Source organism: Vulpes lagopus, chromosome 12 (assembly GCF_018345385.1).
Source record: "Vulpes lagopus strain Blue_001 chromosome 12, ASM1834538v1, whole genome shotgun sequence".
NCBI classification, from domain to species: Eukaryota; Metazoa; Chordata; class Mammalia; order Carnivora; family Canidae; genus Vulpes; species Vulpes lagopus.
This window is the reverse complement of record NC_054835.1, coordinates 8,984,836-9,012,079: the sequence shown is the minus strand read 5'-3', so window position 1 is coordinate 9,012,079 and position 27,244 is coordinate 8,984,836. Positions and strand designations below refer to the sequence as shown.

At 42.5% G+C, this 27,244-nt stretch overlaps 1 protein-coding gene across 1 annotated transcript in view; it reads left to right on the top strand.

Moving 5' to 3' along the window:
* Window positions 1-27,244, top strand: part of MED27 (mediator complex subunit 27) — a 196,862-nt gene that overhangs the window by 130,322 nt on the left and 39,296 nt on the right. The window contains exon 4 of the mRNA XM_041724572.1: window positions 1,129-1,222. Coding sequence (XP_041580506.1) covers window positions 1,129-1,222 — 94 coding nt within the window. The remainder of the gene's footprint in view (window positions 1-1,128; window positions 1,223-27,244) is intronic.

Below are 27,244 nucleotides of genomic sequence, written 5' to 3'. Positions count from 1 at the left end.
TGTCTAAAGAAGACATACAGATGACCAACAGACATATAAAAAGATGCTCAACATCATTGATCATCAGGGAAATACAAATCAAAACTACAATAAGATATCACCTGTCTGAATGGCCAAAATCAATAACACAAGACAACAGCAAGAATGTGGAGAAAGGGGAACCCTCCTGCACTGTTGGTGGGGATGTAAACTGGTGCAGCCACTCTAGATAATAGTATAGAGCTTCCTCAGAAAGTTAAAAATAGAATTACCCTACAATCTAGCAATCTCACTACTAGATATCTACCCAAAGAATACAAAAATACTAATTCAAAGGGACACATGCACCCCCAAATGTTTATAGCAGCATTATTTACAATAGCCAAATTATGGGAGCAGCCCGAGTGTCCATCAATTGATGAATAGATAAAGAATGGATAAAAGAAAAATACACAATGGAATATTATTCAGCTGTAAAAAAAAAAAAATGAAATCTTGCCATTTGCAACTACATGGATGGAGCCAGAGAATACTATGCTAAGTGAAATAAGCCAGAGAAAGACAAATAACATATGATTTCACTTACATGTGGAATTTAAGAAATAACGCAAATGAACAAAGGGAGGGAAACGAAGTGGGGGGGAACAAACCAAAAAACAGGCTGTTAACTATCTATAGAGAACACACTGCTGGTCACCAGAGGGGAGGTGAGTGGGGGGATGGGTGAGATAGATGATGGGGATTCAGGAATGCTTTTGTGAGGAGCACTAGATGTTGTACAGAATTGTTGTATCACTGTATTGTACACCTGAAGGTGTATGTAGTTTACATACATACACTGTATGTAAACTAACTGGAATTTAAATAGAAACTTAGAAAATAAAATGAAAAAGCAAGAACTGGCATTAAAAACGTATGGTGTAGAAATATGAAGGTAAATACCAGAAGAAAGCCCAAAAACGAGTTAGTCCTGAAAGTCAAAAGTAGGAATGAGAGAGTAGTATTTTTTATAAAAAGACTTATAAATCCCATTTGTCTTCTTGACTATATTGCACTGAGAAACCACTGTTGAGAAGTCTTTAGTACACTGTAGGTTTGTGTTTGACTAAGCTTCCAGTTCATATGTGTGCATTTCTTTTTCCCACTTAGGTATGTAGACGATGTGATCAGCCGCATTGACAGGATGTTTCCTGAAATGTCCATCCACTTATCCAGACCCAATGGCACATCAGCAATGCTTCTGGTAAGTTCTGCTCGACCTATCTATAGGGCCATGTGGAAGAAGCCTGGCCTCAAGATTAAGTCTCCAGCTGTGTGTCGTAGGATCCAGAGAATAGAGATTGAATCCCAACTTGATGGTAAATAGCATCTTTCTCTTCACTGGTATCCTGTAGTTTCAAAATTCTGCATGTTGAAACTTGGCTTTGGAATGAAATTGTGGAGCCCATCTAAGAATGACCCAAAAGAGAACTATACTGTAAGACCATTCTACATGTAAGTCCGTTCATGATGTTTTGGTGAATCAGTTTTATATTGTCCCCAAGACAATATAAATGACCAACTATTAGATCCTGCTAAGGAAAACACTATTTTAAAATAGAACCAGGTTCAGGGTGCCTGGGTGGCTCAGTTGATTGAGCATCTGACTCTCAATTTCAGCTTAGGTCATAATCTAATGGGTCATAAGATCGAGCTACATGTTGGGCTCCACGCTGGGCATGGAGTCTGCTTGAGATTCTGTCTCTCCATCTGCCTCTCCCCCGCTCACTCATACACCTCCTCTCTCTTTGTGAAATAAATTAATTAATAAAATCTAAGAATAAAATAGAACCAGGTTCTACGGAAAATCGCTTCTAAAATCCATTATGTATTTGAAGAAAGTGCTCTGAGACCTTATCACTGATGATTTCCAGTTTGTTGTTTCTGATCTTGAGTTGCTCTGAGCAAGTTGGCTTCACACCCATACCACTGATGTTCGCATTTGCATAAATTCACCAAAGACAGGTGTGATTGGGAAATACAGTGGAATAGAAATGTTAAATTTTATTAGTAATTAGAAAGGCATAGAGACCTCAGGGAAAGGAAGCTTTTCTAATGTTGTATGTGATAATTATTTGAAGAATAATTTGAAGAATGCTTCTCTAGACACAGATTTGGAGGAGCCACCACATTTTACAGAAAGCAGAATTAATCGAATTTACAGAAAGCCACCATGTTTTACAGAAAGCAGAATTAATCGAAACCATCAAAGCAGATGGTTTTTCATGGGCATCGGGAGGTGAGCTTCAAGACTGAGTGTTTTTTGTGTCTGGTCAGTTGCTGCTGCTTTGGGGCCTTGTGTGAACTCCTCATACTTTAGCATTTTACTTTTGCAGTCTTATTATAGAGAGCCAGTCACCCAGGATGAGGTACAATTCACTCCAGCCATTCACCTGAGGAGAATGGGTATACTGTGTGTGTGTGTATGTGTGTGTGTGTGTGTGTGTGTGTGTGTGTGATTTTCTCTTAAGAAAAGAAGAGATGTGGGCTTATTAAATGTGTGTTATCTCTTATATGGGAAAGAAATTAGTGAACTTCATCTGGGTATTGTGCCGCTTTAAATTCTTACAGTTAAAAAACACAGTGTGAGGTAATACAGTGTTCTTTTAATGGAAAAAGAAAACAATTTGTATCTGTCTACAAAACATGTAATATCTTCTGCCTCTGTTAAATGTACAAATTGTCTAAATTTTAAGATCCTCCAGACCCAGCAGCTAAAACATAAATCCTGCTTTCAGCATACTTGACAGGGACCAGGGAGTTAATGAAGATAAAAATGAGAGCATCCTCAGTGAAATAGGTTTGTTCAAATTATTTCTGGGTCATTGAGCTTCCATTTCATGATGGAGACAGGGATTTGGCATTGAAGAGAATGAGCAAAGTGAAAAGGATCATAGGTAAGCAGGTCTAAGATATCAGAGTTACTTCCACCTGAGAAGGCGGGCTTTTATGTTACAATGGCCTGTCAGCCCCATCTGCTTTCCCATGGAGCCGCTGTTTTAACAGACTGATGAGGGAGTTTAAGGGCTCGATTCAGGGAAAGAGCCTCATTTTAGATGTGCATTTTCCCCCCATGCGTGGCTAATTCAGAATCTTCTATGCCTCTAGCCAGCTAGTTGTTACCTTCCTTAGGTGACAAAGGAATTCACATACGGTGGTGCATGTTGATAGGAACAGCAGTGAGAGACCTGATTCAGAATCAGATTGCTGGGTGGATAATCATACTTTCAACATCACTGCTTGGTTTGGCTTTTACTTTCACAAGATGACATTTTATTAGGTTGCCAACCTCTGGCCCATTTGCGGCTGCCACAGACACCTTCTCTGAGGCCGGGGGACTTCTTACCTGGCAGAAGAGCAGGACCAGCAGTTCCTCTTCTGCCCTTGCTTGTCAGGGGCTCCCCATGACCTCAGTGGGAATGTTTGGGACCTGCACCATAAGCAGTTAAGACAGCCCTGTGGGAGGTTCAGGCAAGAGTTGGAAGTGGTGTTTTCTGGAGATCAGTCTGCAGTGGGTTATATACAACTGGAGTACCGTGTATTCTGGAAAGCTTTGGGAAGTGAGACTGACCGGGACAGATAGTCAAGGCTGGTGAAGCAGGACACACACGAGCAGTCTCTGCTGACATTTCCTTTTACCTGCCTTGGCCAAGGCCCAAACTGCACCTGTGCTTTTTAATAAAATGATATTTCCTCCTGAGTCATCCAGGCTTCCTTGAGCACAATCAACAGAAACCTGTTCTGATTAATATAAGAAAAGGTTTGTTTTTGTCTTGGTCTTGATTTCTAATGATGCCAGATGCTCACAGACCTAAAGGTAGAGCTGATCTGCGAGGAGGAACAAAAACCAGGGTGGCTCCAGGGGCATCCAGAGCAGGACGATGGTCCTTCGGGGGGACACTTTGGCCCAAATGATTCGGCATCCACTGCCTTCCATCCTGTGCCTGTCTCTATGGCCTGGGCGAAACATTCCTACCAGACTTCCCTGGGCTTGTTCCTCCTCTGGGACAGGAGGGGTGTTGTGCCTTGTTAGCCGTGTGCAACTGCATGGAGTGGAGGAGATGATTCCCCAGCAAAAGAGAGACAGGGCTGGGAAAGCAGGAGTCTGCATGGTAAAGTAGACCTTCAGTTGTTTTCCTGTTACAAGTGAGAAAACTTGGGATGGGGGTTCACCTGGCCACACAGCCTGGACACAGCTCCTAAGTCTCTGGGGTACTTTCCTCATCCTGTTGGTTACAGCTCATAGTGATGGCAAGTAAGACCTGGATTACCAGGTCCTGAGCTGCTAATTTCTTCTTAAGGTTTTTTTATGATGTAATTTGATATTTACAAATGAATGTGTGTAACGTATGGCAAATATAAAACATAATGATAACCTCATGAGCTCACCACTCAATTTAAGAAGCAGAGCTATGGTTATACCAATATATGCCTCTCCCCAGTCCCAGCCTCTCCAGCCAGAGTCACCACCATCCTGATAATCCTCCTCTTTTCTTCCTTTTAAATGCATTTTACAAGATAGGCATGCATACCTAAATAATATACAAATTAGTTTTGTTAAATTCTGAAATTCATAAAAATAGGGTCAGATTGTGTGTATTGTTTCTTCTCTCTCTCTCTCTCTCTCTGTCATGTGTGTGTGATTTCTGAGGTATATCCAGGCTGGTGGTCATATCTGGTAATTGGATCATCTTCATTGTTGTGTAATAGTCCATTCTATGACACTTTATTCTTTTTTCTGTATGTGTTTGGGTTGTTTCCAGCTGTGCTTTTTAAATAATGGTGGCCTGAGCATTTTTACACATACACCAAAATACAGGTGGATGAATAGCCAAGCTCCGAGGCTAGTGCAGTGGGGCAGACCACTTTTTCCTCAGGGCCACTTGAGCTGTGAAACACAACAGCATGATGCCCCACTGGCCTACAGGGGTGTCCAGAAATGGCTCCAGTTAAGTGATCTATTTTTTGCAATCAACACTTTCTGCTGATCTGGTTATAGATCTCTTCCAGTTTGGATGTATGAGTAACCAGGGGTGGGGATTTCTTTGTGTACACACATAGTAAAATGATGTAAAGTCATTAAACTCCAGAGCATTCCATGAACAAAAGGCAAGTGTGGTGATGATCCATTTTGGTTTCCTCCCCTCACCAAGCAGTCACTGCCAAGAGACTTTGTAGGTGTGCAAAGATCTGTAATCGGGAGCCACAGTCTATCATCAGGTTTTTCACAGTATAGAATGAGAAAAGGAAAAGGGAGAGGGTAGAATTGGTACTTTTTAAGGCGATTGGAGTCATTTTGGCTCATTGAAAGCAAAACCAACCTTTCTTTGTTGGCTGGAGGCACCAGGGCTTCAGAGCCCATGAGAACCACTAGGAGCAATCACCTTCTGGCCTGGGCACTGTGTTTGACTTGAAGTACACACAGGTATCCTTTCCATACGTGTGGACTCCCAGAGAGTGCCTGTGTGGGAGGTGAAGCGGGAAGGGAGGACCCGGAGGTGCTCAGGGAGTGTTTGCTGCATAGAAACACAAATGACAGATGAAAGTATCTTTCTCTTCCATATGTATCAGTTTGCCCATCTTGGCTACAGTGGGGACCTGCTGCTCAGGGGAGAGGCAATCAGCATGGGTACTCGTTTAATTCCAGAACTGTCAGAACAGTTATTGCCTTAACTTCTTCTGGCATCTTTATGCGCCTTAGGTAATTGACTGTATCCTGTAAACACCAAGTCCTAGCTGATGGAAAATATAAACTTTCAGCCTCTTACATAATCTTTAAATACATTGTGGCTGGCTCTCTGCCCTGGTGGGGGGTGGAGGGGGCTGCTTCAGTGTTGTGTAAGTTAATAACTCATGATATAATAAATCCTGTTTCCGTTCTTTAAGGGATGAGCTCAGCCATCCAAAAATAAATCTAGCTATGTTGATATTTAGCTTCAGTTAATCTACCACCTAACATCCCATTATTAATTTCCTTCAAACAGTCAAAATATCGTAAGAGCTTAACTGAATCAGAGACTAGAACAAGCAGCTGGCTTCTTTTGGCCTTTAAAATATTAATCTATGATTTTTGACTGATCCACTAGGTATAGAAATGTAGAAAAAAAAAGATGAATCCTCAATCACAGTATTTGAAATATACACAATATTTAATAAATTAATATTTATGTTACATGTTTTACAAGAGATAAAACTTATTTATCTATCTTTCTAAATATACATTTTAATTAATCTTTAATGTCTTTAACATATTCATGCCTTGCTTTTGAATGACACATCTTTTTTAAACCATTCAGACACATCTCATTTTGCTCTGTCAGAAGCTCTTGTGGAAGGAAAGACTGGTGAACAGCTTAACTAGCTTAACTATTCTAGACTTTGATTTCTCCACTGGGTTCCACAGTCCTCTAACTGTAGTAGACCTAAGAATCACCAGTGTACTTTGTGGGAGCACATCCATGGCAAACAGCATAGAAATTCTGATTCTGTTGCTCCAGGATAGAGCCCAAGAGGCACATTTCCCAGGTGCCCCACTGAAGCCTCAGATAATCTGTGCAGCACGTTTTGACAAATGATTTTAAACCCGTTGTGGTCTTGGAGTTCCAGCGAAGGCGAGTTTGTTTGGTAAGTCCTAGCTCTGGTGTCAGGCTATTTTATGAGCTAGGTTGCTGAAGCATTCAGTCACTTCTTCAGTAAATACTCTGAGCACGAGGAGAGAAAAGCATGGTTGTGGGTGCTGTTCAGCATTGACCAAAGTCCCTGTACTCCTGGAGCCTGTGTTGTGGAATGGGAATCGGTGGGACACCAACCAGTTGTTGCACAATATGATGGCAGATGAGGCTAAGGCTAAGGGGAAAGGAAGCAGGATAGGGGCTGGAGAGAGGCAGAGGTGCCTTGGGAGTGGGGCGGGGGTCAGGGAAGCCCTCCACCTGCAGGCAGTGGGGCGCAGTGCTGAGCTGGGTCCGGGAGGGGCAGCACAGGTACAAAAGACCCTAACTGGATGACAATAGGTGTGTTTGGATAAAACCAAGGAGGCTACGATAGCCCGAGTGCCGGGAGCCAGGGGAGGAGAGGAGACTGAGGAAGCAGTGGACCAGACTCACAGATTGTGTGGAGACCTGGGATTTTTTAAATTTTATTTTAACTTAGGTGTACAAAATTAAATTGATCATGATCCTTGATTCATGACCCAGGCGTGGCCCTCTCGTATTTCTTTAATAATATGGTAAACATTAAACCTACCACCCAGCCCCAGAGCTAGGATTTATCTGCAACCCAAACACCTGGTGAGCATCCCCTCCCATCCCCTGCCTCTGCCTTGTAGGGAACTGTTAACCATCCCTTTGCTTATCATTCTCACTTCCCTTCCCTTTTACAAGGGAAGCTTTAACATATACATATATATGTGTTCTTAAATAATGTATTCTTTAACTTTGCCTGTTGGACTTAATTATTTTCAAAAGATATCATATGTTACCTTCAGGGACTTAATTTTTTCACGACATTTTTTTTTTTTTTTTACTTAATATCATTCAAATAGTTGATTTAGCTATAGCTTATTGATTTTGCTGATAGGAAATCTTCCATTATATGAGCATATGCTAATTTAGTTATCCCTTTTTCTGTCAGTGGTCATTGATTTGTTTCTGGTTTTGATACTATGAACAGTGTGCTCTGAATATTCTTGTTCATATCCTTGGTACCCTGAGCTCAACTCTTTCACAGCACTCCTCCTAGAAGCAGAGCTCAGTTTAGGGTGGTAGTTCTCAGCCAGGGTGATTTTTGCCTGCTAAGGGACATTTGGCAAAGTCTAGAAACATTTTTACTTGTCACAACTTGAGGAGAGGGGTGCTACTGGCATGCAATGGGTAGAGCCCAGACCTTCTGCTAGCCATCTTAGAGTGAAAAGGGCAGCCCCCCACCTTAAAGGGCTGTCCAGCTTACAATTTAAGTGCCAAAGCAGAGAAAGCGTGCATTAGGGCACGCAGATATGTGATTACCCGTGAAAACACCAAAGAGTATCTCTAGATGGTTGCACTCATTTACACTCTACCAGCAATTCCGAAGTAGCAAAACACGTCTTTCCCAGACATATAAAGATTCAGATGGTGACTTTAGTTGACCTTCAGAGATTTCTGAAGGCCATTCGGTGCTGACATTCTATGATTCCACAGCAGTCGCTTTAGGAAGTTCCACCCACATGTCAACATTTTTGTCACAGCACAGAACATTATTGGAATTCTTTGTTAAATGCTTTTTTTGGTATAAATGCCGTTTTATAAGATTTATTAAAAAAATCCAGTCAAGAAATGGGCAGAAGACATTTTTCCAAAGAAGACATACAAATGACTAAAAGACACATGAAAAAAATGCTCAACATCACTCAGCATCAGAGAAATACAAATCAAAACCACAATGAGATACCACCTCATACAGTCAGAATGGCTCAAATTAACAACTCAGGAAACAACAGATGTTGACAAGGTGGCAGAGAAAGGGAAACCCTCTTACACTGTTAGTGGGAATGCAAACTGGTGCCACCACTCTGAAAAACAGTGTAGAGCTTTCTCAAAAAGTTAAGAATAAACCTACCCCGTGACCCAGTGGTTGCACTACTAGGTATTTGTCCAAAGGATACAAATAAAATATTTCAAAGGGGCTTATACATCCCAATGTTTATAGCAGCAATGTCCACAATGACCAAAATATGGAAAGAGTCCAGATGTCCATCAACAGATGAATGGATAAAGAAGATGTGATACACACACACACACACATTCACACACACACAGGAATATTACTCGGCCATCAAAAAGAATGAAATCTTGCACATTTGTGATGACGTGGATGGAACTAGAGGGTATTTTGCTAATAAGCAAAATAAGAGAAAGACAAATACCATATGATTTCACTTGTGGAATTTAAGAAATAAAACAGATGAACATGGAAGTGAGGGAAAGAAAAATAAGAAAAAACAGAGAGGGAGACAAACCATAAAAGACTCTTAACTCTAGGAAAAAAGCTGAAGGTTGCTGGAGGGGAGGTGGTTGGGGGGAAGGGGTAATTGGGTGATGGGCATTAAGGAGAGCACTAGATGTAATTGAGCACTGTGTTGTATGCAACTGGTGAATCACTAATAATGCACTACATGTTAGCTAAATTGAACTTTAATTTTTTAAAATCCATTTTTATAGTTCTGCTTCATTTTGGACACGTCAAAATTGCTTTACAAAACCTGATTCCAAAGACATTTTTTCCAAAGATCAGATCCATTCTTTATGGCAGCAGCTCTCAGATTATGGTTTGGCACCAAGGGGTCATAGAGACCCTTTGAAGAAATCCACAAAGCCAAAACTGTTTTTGTGGTAATACTGAGATATCACTCTCCTTTCTTACTCTTGTTTACTTGCACTTTCACGGTGGAGTTTTCCAGAACCTCTATCACATAAGATGATGTCATCACACCGACACCTATTGATTGGCTCCATTAGTCTTTAAACATTTCTGTTTTATTTTTTAATATAGTAAATATTGGTAGCTGTATACCACAGAAACAGAAGTTCCTTGAGGGGGTGTGTCCTCAGTGTTTTTCAAGAGCATAGAGAGGTCCTGAGACCAAAATGTTTGAGAACTGTTAGTTTGGGAAGAAGTATATTCAACTAACTAAGCATGTTTACAGTAGTATGTCAAACTAAATTTCAGAAAGGTGGTTCCAGAAATGTTTGTTGCAATGGCAGTGATATGAATGGAAATGTATTAGTAATAGAAAACTTTGATATTAAAAAAGAAGTCAAAAAGTACAAGACAAAGGGATGGGGGACATTCTGCAGGCAGCTAGCTCTGTTTCTTTGACATCAGTTACAGGGAAAAAACAGAAAGGATGGAATGCTGGAAAGTTTCAACAGCAATATGTGAAGTGTAGACCTTGTTTGGATCTTGATTCAACAAACCAACTGTAAGAGAAGATTTTCTTAAGCAGTCCAAGTGATCTGGACATGGTCTAAATTTCAACCAATGCCAAGGAATTTTGGGTAATATTGTTAGGTGTGATAATGACAAGGACCATGAAACAAAAGGTCTTTCTTTTAGAGGTGGACACTGAAGTTTGTAGAACTGATATGAGATGATATACAAGGTATGCTTTAAAATATTGCCACAGAGGAAGGGGAGGGATAGATAAAACAGTTGTGTCAAAGTCTTGATCATTTTTTAATCCAGGTGGTTATTAAGCAATCTCTCTTCCTTTGTGTCTGAACATGTTCACAATCAGAAACACTGTGGATGGCCATCTATTTAGAATTCGAATTCTCCAAACAATTCAGAAAAACAAAAATACAGCTACAGAAACCACATAGTAAACACAACTAGAAGACCAAAAATGCCCACAGTCCAAACTATGTGTGATTTAAAGAAAAAGAAAATGCAAACAAATCCTTGTGCACTATATTACTTGATGTACTCGCTATTAGCCTTTGCTGAAGGGAAAATACCTCATACAGAAGAGGACATACTGTATAGTTGAATTACATGAAGTTCTAGAACAGGCCAAGACTAAGGTGGATAGGAACAATATTCCCCTGGGAGAGCTAGGGCAGGCATCGACTGGGAAGGGCATGAAGGAACATTATGTGGTGGGGCAGGTGTTCTGTATCTTGATAGGGATGTGGTTTATATGGCTGCATGCACTTTTCAGAATTCAGAGGACAGTACACTAAAGATATATACATTTCATTATAGGCAAATTTTACCTTACAAAAAATTTTAAATTAATGTTAAACTCTACTTAAGGATGTGCTTGCCTAAGTGTTGAGGGATGAAATACACTGACTGCAACTTGCAGATGCATCAAAAAAATAAGATGAGTTGGTGGATAGATAAATGAATCTGTGATAAAGCAAGTAGAACAAAATGACAGTTACAGAATCTGGTTCGTGGGAATATGGATGTTCACTCTATAGTTCTTTTGACTTTTTAGATATTTGAAATTTTTCATATTAAAATGTTGAACAAATAAACACCTCAACTGAAGACCTATCCCACCCCTAGGAAGCAAACACCCCAAAGCAGAAGAAAACCGTCGAGTATGGCACTCCAAACTGATTTTAATACCCTCAAGCATTTGGGGAGAGACTTTTAAAAGTCCTCAAATCAGAAACTCAGAACAGAAATGAAAAGAATTTAGTATACCCTGGAAAACTTGGAAGAAAATGACAAAACTGTCTCAGATACTAAGACTAAATTTCAAGATGTTCAAGGAAAAAGATATTCACATGAAGTTTAATAAGGAACATTGAGGAAAGGTGGGGAAACAGCCAGAAGAATGATAAGGAGGCAAAGAAGTAGAATGGGTCAGGGGGACAGTGGTTGACATGAGAGCCAGGCAAAGAAGAAACAACATGGATATAATCTGAATCTGTGGAGAAGAAAAACAACAACAACAAAAAATGGAACAAATGGTCTCAATATGTAAGACTGTAAGAAAAATTTCTAAATTAAAGAATGGCTGAATCTATATCAAAAGAGCTTGCCGGATGCTTGGGAAAATTGACCAGCAACAATTGAGTCTAAGATACAGACTAGTAATGCTAGCAGACTTCAAAGATGGAGAAAAAATCCTCAGAGCTTCCAAGCCAAAAAAAATCCAGTAACTTGCAAGACAATAATTAGACTGGCATCAGCTGTCTCAAAAACAATACATAAAACAAAGCAGGGATGGAGTGGTGGCATTTTCAAAGAAAGTACAAATCAAGAATATACGTGTCTTTCAGGTAGCAAGACCAGGAAAAACCATTTCAAACATACAAAAATCCTGTGCCTGTCAGCCCATCTTGTGGAATCTACCGAAGGATGAGATACATCCACCCAAGAGCTGAGTGGGGAGCCTGTGCCTAGGGACTGACAGTGAGCATGTGATGTGTTCAGTTGTTGAAGCAAGACTATGTGATAGATGAACATGAGAGGACACCATTAAAAATTGATAAGCAAGATACTAAGCTAGGAAAATGGGAGTCTACAGACATTAAAATGTATAGATACAAAGATAATAATGAGAACAAAAATATAAGCCTTCATGAATACAGTCAGTCAGTCAGTTACTGAGAGAGCAAGCAAAGACAAACAACATCACTCACAGAAGGAAGCATTGGAAAGACCATGCACATGATAACTATGCAGTTATGTGACCAAGTTGACACTGTATGTATCAGTAAATGTAAATGAGTTTAATGTGATCATTAAAAGATTTTTTTCAGTTGATATTAAAGTTCATATGGAAGAAAAACATGAAAGAAAGGATAGGAAGACACCAAAAAAGAACTGGTCTCTTGGGCATGAAAATATACTCTAAAGCTTCTCTAATTAAAACTGTTGGGGGGGGGGGGCGGGGAACTGTGTGTCATTGGCTTATAGGTAGACAAACAGGCTAGTGGAACAAAATAGGTAAGAAGTAGATTCAAGTACATATGAAACGTTAGTGTATGATAATAAAGGGGCCTCAATCGTAGAAAGGAAAACGCTTTTTATGTGGCCAAAAACATAGTAAAATCAAGGCAGTTGGTAGTCTGGAAGGAAATATTTGCAGCATATATCACAGATACAGAGCTAACATCCCTAAGATCATTTTTTAAATCTTAAAAATAAAGGGGAAAAGACCAGAAATGGTATAGAAAATGGGGGGTAGGGGGACAGACATTCATGCCTCCCTCCAAAAAGACATAAAAATGGTACTTACACAGAAAAGATGTTAACTCTTATGCATCAGTAAAGAAATGCTATTTAAAACTGCCCTGAGGTACCATTTCTCACTACCAGACTGGCAAAAATTAAAAAGTATCATGGCACATGCTGGTGAGCCGATAAGGAAACACACGCTAACGTACGCTGCTAGTGGGAATGCAGAGTGATGCGGCCACTGTGGAAGGATTTTGCCGATGTTTGATACAGCTGTGTGTGCATTGTACCTGTTCACCCAGTGGTGTTTCTCCAGAATTTACACCGATCACACACCTCCTACAATATGAACATGCATGTCCACAGGCTTATGAATTACAGTTTGTTTGTAATTGTGAAACCCTGGAACTAACCTCCATGCCCCCACAGAAGAGAGGGGCTGCATAAATTAGGATACAACCTCACCGTGGGGCCACGCCATTCCTGTTTTCATCTTTAAAAAAAGAACACAGAAGGGGGCGCCTAAGTGGCTCAGTAGGTGAAGCATCTCCCTTTGGTTCAGGTTATGATCCTGGGGTCCTGGGATCAAGCCTCACATGGGGCTCCCTGCTCAGCGGGAGTCTGCTTCTCTCTCTCCCTCTCCTGCTCCCCCTGCTTATGTGCTCACTCGCTCGCTCTCTCTCTGTCAAATAAATAAATATTTAAAAAATAAAATTGCAAAAGACCTCTATGACTTCTATGAAGTGATTTCCAGGATATATTGTTGGGAGAAAAAAAGCAAAGTGTAAGAATGTTCTTTAATATGCTTCCTTTTTGGTAAGAAAGTGAGGATATCAAATAACCGTCACCTTCTCATCTCTGAGGAGAAACACACATGAAAGATAAACCTGCAGTAAAGAAACTAAGGAGAAGTAGATGTGTAGGTAGGATGTGTGTGGGGAGGAGTGACATGACTCTGAATGTACCTTTTGTATAGTTTTGACTTTCAGAACCATGTTAATGTTTCACATAATAAATAAGCATTTATGTAGTCATGCATGATTCTAGGATTAAAATTTGTAAAAGAAACGCTGTTCTTTCTGGTATAGAATTCATTGGGCGTAGCAAGGCTGTCCTGATATTAGATATTTCTTTAGTAAGTTTCCTCGTTTACTACCTGTGTTTGCTGTGCCAGGCCCGAGCTCTGTTCTTTATGTGCTCCACCTTGGGACCCCATGCAGCCCCAGTCAGGACCCCAAGTGCTGGGTGGCTCAAGGCACGCAGCTGAAAGATAACCCCAGATCATCAGTCCCAGTGTGATGGTTCAGACCCTAGTCTGCCTGACTCAGGAATTCAGACTTTCATTCATTTTTGAGAACTAACCTGAAGCTACCCCGATGTTATTTAGCTCTCTTCCAGTGTGACTGTGCTTTCCTGCATGCTCATGATGCCACTTACCCTTGGAGTATCCAGCCTCCCTGTTGCCAGAGATGAATTTGGGACTCCACACACCAGGAATGGGAAACTGCACTAGGGCCAGAGGGAGGGGAGTGTGGCCTTGGTCATTTTTCTGGGCCCACTTAATTTGAGGTTTCTTAGGCAAAGCATATGCAGTGCTTCTGCTAAATATGCTTGGCTTCAGCTTTGAAAGCATGTGATTTTAAGGTCTGTGTAGATACAGTATTCTGTTAAAACATACAGATGTCATTTTGTGGGGGCTCCCTATCCTGTTCCTACTTCATCTTCTAAAATTATTTGTTGCTATAGTGACAGTGATCCTAATCTTGGTCCGTGACCCCCTGAAAGGTGATGAATTGGCTTCCAGAAATCTCTGCAGTTTTTTTTTTTTTAATTTTTTTTTTTTTTTTAATCTCTGCAGTTTTTGTGTGCAGATGCACTTCCATGCCTTTTCCTGAGGGACAGGGGCTGTGGCTTCCATTAGAAAGGGTGCCTGGTGCCTAGAGAAGGCTAATTACACTGGTCTTAAACCCCAGCTAGAGCTCCGAGTCCTGTCTGTTTAGGCTACCTGGCCTGTCACCTGCGTGCTGCAGCTTCTACTCTGTGTCCTCTCGTTTTATATTCAGTACATTTTAACATTTGTACTTCATTTCCAAGTGAGTTTCTGGTGGCTTCCAGTGCTAGAAGTACTGCTGTTAACAATGCAGGCCAAATAGAGGAAGCAGATGGATTTGATACTTTTAGGCACGAGAGTGGAGCGGCTTAAAAAGGGCTTGGGCATTAAATCTGGTTTTCAGTTTCCTGACAACTAAGTCTTTAAAAACTTTTTTTTAGTTACGTAGTCTTTATTTCCTGACATAAGCATTTTTTTCCTTAGAATTACTTTCAAGAGCAATTTATACTACTTCCTTCCTTCCTTCCTTCCTTCCTTCCTTCCTTCCTTCCTTCCTTCCTTCCTTCCTTCCTTCCTTCCTGTTTTCAAATACCATTTCCTAGGTACATGCTCTATCTTTATTATCTGTAGCTATTAATTCAACATAGCCATTTCCAGAGGCAGCACAGTACACTTAACATCTGTCATTGGAATGTGTGTTTAGTTTGATAGTTGCCCTGATTCCCTAAAAATCCTTAGTCTAAATTAGTGAAAGCCCAGTGAGGCACCCTAGAACCATACCCCAAAATACCAGTATACTGGTAGTCATCAGCCATTTCTAATGATACCCTCTAAAGCCCATAATTCAGATGTACAACTTTCCTCAACACGTCAATTGCATTTGTCCCCCAAATATTGGGAAGTGTATTCCATCACCCTTAACAGGTGAATTTACAATAGTGAATATAAATGTTGGAGAAAGCGATTCCAACTCCAAAGGAATTGGATTTTACTTTTAAAATATTTTGAACACATTATGTGAAATTAATATCTGGTAGAAACAGGTGGCACTTAACTTTGTGAGGCAGGGTGAACAGTGGCTTGAGTGAATGCACTATATCACAATTAACTTTTTTTTTTGGTTGTGTCACTCAGTTGTATCAGTGCTAAGTGTTGGTTCTTATTTCAGGATACCCGATTTCCAGATTCCTTGTCTTACACCCTGCCCCCAGTTTGACAGCTCTCTGTTCCAGTACTTACTTGATTCTTATAACAGGTACTTACTGATCAAATACCATGTGAAAGATAACCCCAAACTGTCATCTCTAGCAAGGAGCCATCCCCATACACACAGAGTGCCACGTGCACACTTGCTGATGTACCGTCAGCCCTGTCTAGTGACTTCCAGCCAGCCCCTCCACCCATCTGCCCTGCTATCCACTCTGTTGCCAGAACTCTTGCTGTTGCCATCCAGTTGGTCTCCTGGCCTCCTTGTTTCTGGACATTCTGCCTCCTATCCATCTTCTACATCTGAGTGATCATGCCAAAGGGCAATTCTCACCATGCCAGTGTCCTACTCTGTTGGCTTCTTGTTGCTTGCAAGATATAAAGCCCTCCTCCATAGAGAAGTTTTATGGTCTCTATAGCCTGGCCTCAGTTTACCTTTCCGCCTCTCCCGCCCCCTCCCCGCCCCCACCTCTCTCCCCTCTGCCTGGGCATTCTCCGTGCTCTCTAATACTCCCAGTAGAGGCAACATTGGCATTTTGGATGTAATTGTTCCTCTTGGTATGAAGCTGGCTGGTGTATTGCAGAAGTTTTAGTGTCCTTGGCCCCAAGCTGCTAAACACCAGTAACTCTCCTCCACTTACTGTGGCAGGTGCAAATACCTTCGCATTTCTAGAGGCTCCTTAGGAACCACAGAGTCTCCAGATACTCCATACCAGTTTGTTTCTGTGTTTTGTGCCTGTCCTTCCCTCTGCCTGTGGCATTCTTGTCCACCTCCTGCCCTTTCTGGCAAAACTGCTATGCATTCTTTAAGATTGGGATCCAGCATTACCTTTTAAGAAGTCCACCTTTACTTCAGCCTGAGATAGTTTCTTCCTTTGTGCTCCTAAGCCCTGTTTATACCTGTATTAAAAGAATATACTGTGTACAGATGTCATGGATTGATCTGAAATGGGTCGCTTTGCTTTAAAATGCACTTGACAGAACCAACAATATCATCTAGTACATGCACAAAGCCCTCCTGAAAACCTAAAGGGGGAAGCGCTGTGATCTGGCCAATTACCTACGAACATCTGTGGGTCCATGTTATTATGTGGCATCACATGGCTCTTGGTACTATATGTGGGGAACTTTACAAAAGAGGGTTCCCTTGGGGCTTCATAATCACCATAGGACAAAGAGACGACATAAATTATTTTTGTTGGTCTTGTTATTAGAAGAACAATGATACTGATCAATAGATTCTGTGAACCCCTTGCACCTTGTCTCATAGTTTATATTTGACCAAATGGAGCCATTTCTCTCAGCGCCCACTGCAATCAATAATGCGAAGCAAAAATGATGTTACTCTTGCCAAATCATAATCTTTGTTTTGAAGAGTTATTAACACAGGAGCCCAAGCTGCTATTTCCTTTAGACAATTGGGTTGTCCTGTTTCAGATTTATACACCGCAATTGAATCTCATTAGCTCAGATATACACTGCATAGACCAAGCATGTAAATAATTGAAACCTTCCAGAGCTATATTAAATCTTCAACTGATTTTAAAAGCAGTTTATCTTGGCATTTTACTTTATTCTGTAATCCTAATCTACACAGTTGATTTTTCCTCTAGTTAATCTTTTCCTTTTGTCGGGGTGTTGAGATGAAACAGTTGCTCGATTCCAGTAAAAGTGACATACACTATTTCCATTGACAATTGGATTAAAAGATGAGTGTGAGTCCACAGTAACATGGTCTATGATATTACTAGTTATATAAATTGTATTATGTTTCATCTTAATTGCAATTAATTGAATGAATTGTGCTATGTGCAGTTATCAGAGCAGGTGGTCATCATCATCACTAACACAGCCCCTAAGCAAACCACAGTGAGGATGCAGGCTCTGGGGTCAGTGCGCTGGGGTCCATATCCTGGCTGGGCTGCTGCTGACAGTGTGACCTTGAGTGGTTCCCTGGACTTTGCGGTCATTTCCCCTGCAGAATGTAGCTGCTCAGAGTCCTCTTTCATGGGGCTGTTGTGAGGACTACCTCTGCCACTACCTCTGCCTCTACCACTACTGTGAATCCAGGCAGCATGCTAAGAGCACAGTGAGGGCCCCCGGCTGCTGTGATTTCTGCTGGACCTTTGTTGACAGTCATGGGATTTCATAGGTGTGGTTCATGACATAGTTACCATGATGACTGTTGATCAGAAACATTATGAGTATGAAATGAAAACACTTACCTTCCATTTTTGCCTCTCATTCTCATAATTGCAGCTAAAATAACACAGTGACGGTCTTTGTGTCTGCTTCTAAGGTGGCTACTTGAGGATTGTGCTTATTTTACAGGATGTAACATATTCCATCTCTCCAGTTCTTTAAATTACGGAGGTGGGAGGTTTGCCCAAGTGGGAGTGTGGTTGGGTTTCGCCTTTTATCATAGCTGCTGTTATTCTTTCAGCATCTCCCCTCCTTTCCCTACTGATTAGTTCTCAGACTCGAACATTCCTCTTCCTCTTCCCAAAGCATCCATGTGTCCTGGGGCTCAGTTCTCAGACCTAGTCCCTCCTCTGTCTACGTGTTCTCCTTAGATGACCTCATATACCCATGGTTTTAAATACATTCTGTTAGCTGATGATGCCCAGGTTGACACCCTCAGTCCAGGTCTTTCCCTGGGCTTTAGCCTCCAGTCCCTACAGCTGCTAACACCTGCACTCGATGTGTGAGCAGTGGCTGCTGTGTCAGCCAGTGACCCCTTCCTTCTTCCTGTTGCCCCGATTGGAATTCTTAGGTTCCCCTGCCTCTTCTTTCTCACCTGGCTTATTACAGCATCCTCCAACTGGCCTGTCTGCTTCTGCCCTGGCACCTCTGTCATCTCTGCACACCGCAGCTGGAGACTGCCTGGAAGACTCTGCTAGCTTCCCATCACACTTAGAGACCTCTTTGCCATGATCTGTAAGGCCCCCCATGAACTGCCCCATTTCCTGACACCTGCCCCCTGGCTCACTCCACTACAGACACCCTAGCTACTAGAGCACATCAGGCCTGCCATTGGCTCTCTTCTTCACTTCCTGAAGATTCCTATGTCTTCCCTGATCACACTGTTTTAAAATAGCACCCAGCCCATCCGCAGCCACTCTATCCCTACCTCTGCTTTATTATACTTCATAGCATTTGCCATATGGCATGGTATTTATTAGCTCCTTGTCCATCTCCACCCACTGGAATATAAGCTCTGTGAAGGCAGAGACTGTGAGATCCCCAGTGCCTGGAATAGTGCCTAGCCCGGGCTAAGTGCCCTGTAAGCATTTTTGAAGTGCTGTTTTGCAGTGTAACCCACACCAGCCCTCTGAGATAGATACTGCACCAGAAGGCAATATAAATTGCTAGGGGCACATAGCAAATAAGTGGCAAAGTTAAGGTTTAACGTCTGTCAGTCTGACTCCAAAATGCATGTTGTTTCTGCTATCCTACATAGTTTCTCATTTCTGGCTGTTCTGGGCTGCCACCAGATCTCGGGAATGTTTTTCTGCTTTTGAAGCCTCCCCATCTTGATTTTGGTCACCACTGTCATCAAATATTTCCTGCGTGCCTGGTTCCCACAAGGCTTGCACCTGTCACAGAAGATCAAAGATGGGGTGGGGCTTGGCGCCCACATTTCCACTCTCAGCCTTGAGTGCAAATCCCCCACTGTCATGTGAGGTCTTCCAGAAAAACACAGTATTACCAAATTCTTCCTTGTTCTCACTCATTTCCCAGGCTCAGAGCTGTGCCTGCACAAAGGAGGTACCTGTTCATAGTTCTTGAACTAATGAACAAAAACCAGGAGCACAAATAAGTGCTAGGAGAGTTCAAGTTCTTTGTTTGTTTGTTTGCTTGCTTGCTTGTTTGTTTGTTAAAGATTTTACTTATATGCGAGAGAGTGAGTGAGACAGAGCACAAGCAGGAGAGGGAGAACCAGACTCCCCACTGAGCAGAGAGCCCAATGCAGTGCCTCCATCCCAGGATCCCAGGATCATGACCCGAGCCAAAGGCAGACACTCAACTGATTGAGCCACCCAGGTATCCCTGTTTGTTTTAATTCAGCAAAAACTGACTTGAGTACTGCCCATATTAGGCACCTTACCAGTGTACAGAGAGTTGCTAGAGTTCCCTGTGCTTGTTGGAAAGGTCAGTTTCACCCCAGCGCTCATGGGGTGAAGCATTGTTGGGCATCTGACTCTGAAGAATCAGGTGGGACTTATGCTGTGAGAAATCCACTGCCCAGTGGAAATACAGGCTGCAGGAGAGACGACACAACAACTGGATCACCAAGGAAGGGGTGAGATTTCTGTGAGCCGACAGAAAGGCTTTCCCTGAAGGGAGAGCTAAAAATCAAATGTGAGACTTGTCTTGTGACCGCATGTCCCCACCACCACCATGAATGTAATTCTAATCACTGCTACCGTGATGTGCCTGCCATGTGTTCCTCTATTTGGCCGTGCATCTCTGAACACTTACTGATTGGATTTTCCCAACCAGCCCCTCCACGCAAGATGTTACTGCCATTTTATAGACAAGAACACTGAGACCAGCAGGTTAGACAGTGTGTTCAACGTCAGATTAAATGGTGGAGCTGGAATTTGAACGGAGATCCAAGAAGTGCCAAAGTCCTGGTCTTTCTATCCATGAGGAGGTCCCAGGGATTCAAAGAAATATAAGAAGTTCCCAGTACATGCAGGTAACTGGAAGAAATGCATTGAAATGCATCCAGTTTTTTTTTAAAGCTTCTTAAAAGAATGATGGTTTTGATAACATTTAATTTTGGTAAGAAATGCTTTCTGAATAGACTCCTGACTCTCCGATTCTATTTTCTTCTTTCACACAGGCTCTATCAAATGATTGTTTTGTTGATAAATTTAGTGTGCAGTTGGGACTTATATGTAGATTGTACCTACCCTCAAAGGGAGAGAGGATTTTATAGTTTCCATTCATTCTCATTAAAATCAGAACATTTGCATCTTAACTTTTACATCTTGTTCCAGGAATTTTAAGTAGTCTGATTGTATGGAAGTGGGTCGTATTAATTGCAAATGGGCTAGACATCTGCTCACTAACACGGAATGATTTTTTTTAGCTCTATTTTGTTTTTATATATGATCTACCAGAGCGATTAAGTGAGGGCTGTCGGTGAAGCTGTTTCAAGACCAGGATTTTCAGAGACTTAGAGTGTAGCCATAAAAATAAATTTAAGAGTGAATCTTTGAAAGTTCTTGAACTGGGAGTAATTAAATATGTTAGAGTTGATAGATCTTTATCCACAGTGTATCCAGGAGCTGTTTTTGGTCCTTGAAGCCTCTGTGGGTCTCATGTGGGGAAGCCTGACTCCAGTGGGTTCCAGGCTCTGGGGTAAGGAAGAAAGGAGCAGAACTGCTGTCTTGTGTCTGCCCACAGGGAGCAAATGAGCAAAGATGTATGTCTCACCGGAAGAACAGGATCCAGATTGCTGTTAGCTGGTCGAATTAGGCTAGTAATCTAACAGTGTTGCCTGAAGTGGACTTCTTAGAACACTAATAACTCTTAAGGAAATTGATATGTGCCATAGGTTCAGGAAGTACTAACTGGTTAAACATAGAAATAAGGTTCCTTCTGTTAACAAGTTCCTTCTGTTAAAAATAAAAGTTATTTTAACAAAACAAACAAGTTGAATAGCAGAGAATTGTAGTTTGGGACATACAAACTACGGCAAAACCACAGACAAGTCCACCAAAGAAAGGAGAGGAGCACTATTTCGTGATGAGGGAAGAGGACATTGGGAGGGGCTGTCTTGGACCGAAGGCTACTGGAGAAAAGCAGGAGCTTAGGGTGAGGGCGGTACCTCACTAGCTAAGACGCTGGGGTAGTGGATTCCTCATAGGAGATGCAGCTTCCATTCTGTTGGGTCGGGTTGTAGTCTGATTCCCTCCTGTTGCAGGTGTGCCTGCCGGGGTCTCTAAGTGATAATTCTTCTGCAACTACTGCTGAGTGGTGTGGCTCCCCCTTCTGGTCTCCCGCCTCTACTTTAGTGGGATTTCCCTTGACTCATTTCACACTTTTTGCAGTCCTTTTCAGAACATTTAACGTTCTGTGTGTGCCGTGAATGTTCAAGAGGAGGACAGGGTATACACAGTTTTCCCAACATGGTTAGCCATGGACCCTTTTTCGTGGAATGCACGTTGGGAAATGTTGTCTTGGTGAACTTCCCTACTTATTTTTAATTTAGGAACTGAAGAATTATTCCGTTGATGCTGAGTCATACAGTGTAATGTACACATCTCCTCAGGGAGGTTGCCACAGTCATATTGCCGCCCTGGACCTTTCAGGGCCTGGCTTTTTTTCAGAGTTGTGGGTCCCAAGCCAGTGGTGCCACTGGCTCATTTGGGGATGAGGAAGGAAGTTGGGTCTTCTGTGTACCAATGCATTTCCACATTTGACAAAGAGAAGGTGGTAGATGGTTTAGCATCTCAGTGATTGAGAAAGGACAAGTGAACTAGGTAAAAGATAAAAAGAGTTCTAGAGCAAGTGATATTTTTCCTGAAGTAGTTTCCTGACCCTGATCCAGCACCAGTTACTTAGAGGGGCTCAAGTCAATGCGTGTTGTATGAATAAATTGTTAGGTGCCCCGAGGCCTTTGCAGAAAAGACCTAATGTTGATATACCATCATACTCCATTTCAGGTTAATTGCCAAATGTATATAATCTTTCACACCTCATGAAATCAGAGGTTAAAACATAATAACTTCTATTTCCACAAATAACAGATGTCCTTTTCATACAGAAAGATCTATGTGTACTGCCTTGCCTCAGAGCAAATGTTCCTGGGCATTATTATTCTAGTTGTGGGAATGGATTTTAACCGATTGAAACAAAACCTTTACTTCCATCTCTCAGAACTGGTAACAGAAAGCTTACAAATGTGAGAGATGTCACCTGGTACCATGGAACCGAGCAAAGCCAGTTGACTCACAGGAGGGGTGAAGCTGCAGTCTGAACCCATGGCCTTGACCTCATTAACGTCAGGCATCTGAAGCACCAACATTATGATTGTGGTGCAGTACCTGTCTTAACTGCCCAGAGCCTTCTCCTGATGCTCAGCTGTGACGTTTTCCCATTCGATCTCCACCTGCTGCCGAATAGGCCTTGTTACCCAAAGGAAGGATCGCTTGCTCACCCTTAATATGGGGAAATCATTTAGAGCACTTAATTTGTGTTGACTCTTTATTGGTGCACTATTGCAATTAAGTTAGATTAATGAAAGGTAAATTCCAGTCTATACATGAAAAAAGAAATCTCTTGTAAAGATCCTAATTAGTATGTGTGTTTATTTAGCCTCTCATGGTTTAATTGCATCCCATCTTGCTATTTACAAACAGGCATCATTAAAGAATAATGAGCATGTGAAGAGCATTAATACTAGCAGCAGACGAGGTAACTGGAGATTGGTGAGGAGCGAGAGGGACAGTTTGCATTCTTTCGAATGAAGGAGAGTGACCCTCTGAAGCAGTCTATACGGGGAGGACAGAGCAGACGTTGTGCAAGGCAGCAGCCTGTCCTTTGGCTACAGAGAATTGGGCTGCTTTTGATTTGTTGCTGAAGTATCATCTGTACGAGCAGGCACACACTCACACAGTTGTCTTGTGACCTCGGCTGTTGTCTGTTGGCTCAGGTGGAAGCTTCCTCTTCTGCCCTGCTATGCAGGACATCTACACCTCACTTCCACGAGGGCTTCCTAGGATGCCGAAAAAGCTGTCCCAAGCGTGTGACAATCCGCATGGAGCTCAGTGCCAGTCCCTTCGGGAGCTTTTTTTTTTTTTTTTTAATGTCCAAACGTAGGATCAGTTAAGAAATTGGTTTCTCCTTCACTGGCACCCTGGTATCTCATTCCAGTTTTAGGTAATTTGCAGTTGTTCCTTGAAGTTACAGAGCAGTCTTCCCTGTGGTAAGCGGATGGGTGAACATTTATATTTTCTCCCAGCCTGGCTTAAGGGTGGAAAACCTGAGATTCCAGACGGGATAGCAGTGCAGCAGAAGGAATCTAATAATGACAATAATGTTTTGTCTTTTTGCGAGACTGATTCAGGGCATAAAATAAATGTTTCTCATTCCTAAGAAACAAAGTATAGACATAGAAGCAGTAAATCTGAGGAAGAAGTGTGGCATAGGATCCCGGTCGCCTAATGCTTGCAGGAGAATAAAAGACTTCTAAATACCAGTGCCTCGGTTTCCCCTTATGTTACGGTTATCATTGCAAACAGTTTTGTGAATGTGTTCTATATAAATGCAAATTGCTGCTAGTCAGACTATTAACACCTTAAATTTTTCCAGGGATTCTTGGGTAAGGAAAAGTCCAGGGCTTAATTTATTTAAAATTGGGTTATAGGAATTCACAGTTTTCAGTACATTTTATGATTTTCTTCACACAAACTACAGTTTAATTTTAAGCTACCCTAAATAGAGGCCCCTTCTTCCCCCCCGCCCCCCCAAAAAAAAGTTTGCCGGTCTTCTAATTCCTGTATGTATTTAAGGACACAGCTAGCTGTGTTATCAAACACAGAAGGACCAGCCGGGCTCGTGTGGATGTCTCTTTTATTGTCGTTAACGTGCACCTGTTCCATTTTCAGCTCTCAGAACTGTGGGGCATATTTTCCCATTCATATTAATTGGATTTTAAAGTGACCTTGTCCCTGTATTGATTTGAATTAAAATTTTCTACATCAAGGTCAAGTTGGCACACATCCTGCAGTCGAAATCTTAAAAAGCCAAGTGCTACCTAACAGGGTATCGACAGAAGTGGAGATATAGCAGGGCCACACGCATGTGCCTCAGAGAGCACCATGGGTCCTGTTGGCATGCACGTGGCAAGCGGCAGATCTACTCTGGGATCACCTTCACCTGGACTTGCCTCTGCTGGGAAAGAGCCTCCCTGAGCACTTCAGAGCCCAGATCATGCCATACAGGTGTGCAGGTGAAGATGCGCTTTCAGCTCCTGTGCATTTCCATGGGCCACCTTGAAATCCAGTGACTGTAGTGCTTACTCATGAACTTGAACTGTGGATCCTCATCTCCAGTCTGCCCATCTCATACCTCTCCATCTGGATAGTTCAAGAGCACCTTAAACTTGACAGAAAGGAAGTAGTGTTCCCCACTCCTTGGTTTTCTCCTCTTCTTCCTCATCTCGTCTGGGTAAATAGCAAAACTGTCAGCCTGGTGCTCCAGCCAGAAGCTTCCTTAGCGTCTAGCTCCCTCTGTCTCAGCTCACATCTAGTCCCTAGCAGTTTGTGTCAGTTGTATCCTAAGTCCGTCTGCTTCTCACCATCTCTATTGGTATCACCCCTGCTCAGGTCCCCCCAGTTCCTTCTCTTGATCTTCTGTGAGCCAATGAGGGGTATGTTTTGTAAAAGCTCACAGCAAACATGTCATTCCTCTGCTAAAAACCCTGCAATAGCTTCCCATTTCTCCCAAAGTAAACTCCTCATCAGCCTCAGAGGCTCTTGATGGCCAGCCTGGCCTGCCACCAGCCAGTACAGGCCACCTTCTCACCCACTGCACTGTCCTTCTGCTCCTGAGACACCGGCTCTTCTCCCACTCAGCCTTCACACGGGCTTCCCCCAGCCCGGGCTTCTGTGCCCAGCACTGGACACGGACCAGCTGGGTTTCAGCCCAGCTCAAACCACAGCCCCATGCAGTTGAAATGGTCTCAGGTTTGTTTGCGGCCCACCCAGATCTGCCCCCCGAAGAATGTCCACTTATGAGACGTGTATCATTCACTCCCTCTCTAATCCTTAGAACAATGGGTGGCACATAGTAGGTGAGTGTCTGTTGAATAAATATTTGAGTGAACTGAATGATCTAAATGTCACTTTTTTCACACCTAGTTTTTACTTCATTTCCTTCAGAACTTCTTGCAAATTGTGTTTCTTTCTTTATATACTAATTTGTTGCCTGTTAGCCCTGTGACTGTGTTTCTCTCATGTGCCTGATGCCTAGCCCATACATAACACATATTGAGCAAATATTGTTGGGTAGAAAGAGGGAGGGCAAGCAAGCCATCATCCACAGTCCAGGGCAGTTCTAGCTTGCATGGTGCGACTGTCCTTTTGTACTTCTTCTCCACTCATTCATTCCCTCCTCCTCTTCCTCCACAGCCTCCTGGCAGGGGTACTCTGCTTGTTCCCACTTTTTTCCATGCTCTGCAGACCAAATTCTGGAAGGAGGCAGTTTAATTGGCCTATCCAGTATGGGCAGAACCTTCTGTTCCAAGCCACCACATAGGGTCAGATAGGGTCGCCCTCAGACAGGTACCTGCCCCCGGGCCTCCTCCAGTGCAGGAAGCACCTGCTTCCTTGGTGCAGGTAGATCCCGTGAGGCTGGAACATCACATGCGGTGGCTTCCTTCCTGTCATGTTCAGTACAGGAGACGAGTAAAGCGTGCCTATTGTTGAGGATCCTTCTTCAGATCTGGTAGGAGAAAGTCACCATTTTCAGTATGTTCAAGAATACAGGAGTCAGCTGCTCCTTTCATCAGCTAACCTGAACCCCAGTGTGTTCACATAAATCTTTCTGGAACTGAGACACCCTGTTTTCATGCAGGCTGTGCGTTGGTTCTGCACCCTCCTCTTTTCCCAGAAGAGCTGTTATGACATGGTTGAAGATATGTTTTATAAATGAAAGTAAGCTAAGTTTCATTTTGACAATTTTGGGGATTTTCCCTAACATTGCAGGGGAAGCCCAAAGGTAGCTGGAGACCCAGATCAGGGCAGACCGTCTTCCTTGGTTCACTGTGTTTTTTTGACCTCATGTGAATTTTTGTTACTGTTTTTGAGGGGGACATGAAGGGAGCTGAGGTAGGAAGATATGGAGAAAATTTATGTTTCGCATGTGAAATAGGAAGTTAATTCTCAGGTCATCCTTCTCATGAAACGATGAGACTTGACAAATGAGTCAGTCCTCTCTGATGCTGTTCCCCTGCAGCCAGGGAGGGTTTGACTTCAGAAGAGAGGGATGGGTTCAGGAGAATCAGGTACCCAAATTGTTAACATGGGTGCTTTTTAGCAAGTGAGTCAAACTCATTCATCAACAGACTAAGCCAACAAATGCAAAATAAACCTCATCCTATTGGGCAAGGTGCTTAATAATTAAAAACATTGCTACCATGTAGCAAAGGCCAATAGTGACCGCCCCCCTCTTCAGGCACTTAATAGCACTAGCTGTCCAATTCACATAAAGGTTTCATTTCAATAATGAGAAAGCCAGAACTCCCCTGGGTTGCTTTTCCCAGGGCCATACTGCTCTCTGTATGTGGCAGGGGCAGAATTTGAACTTGAATCTCTGGTCTCCACAGCCCTGGCTCTTGCCCCTGCACCATGCTGCTTTTCCTCCATGACAAGGAGATCACTGGGAGTAACCCAACTTGACCACTGCTGGAGCACTTGGTCTGTTTTAATCATGGTACTAGGGATCCCTGGGTGGCGCAGCGGTTTGGCACCTGCCTTTGGCTCAGGGCGCGATCCTGGAGACACG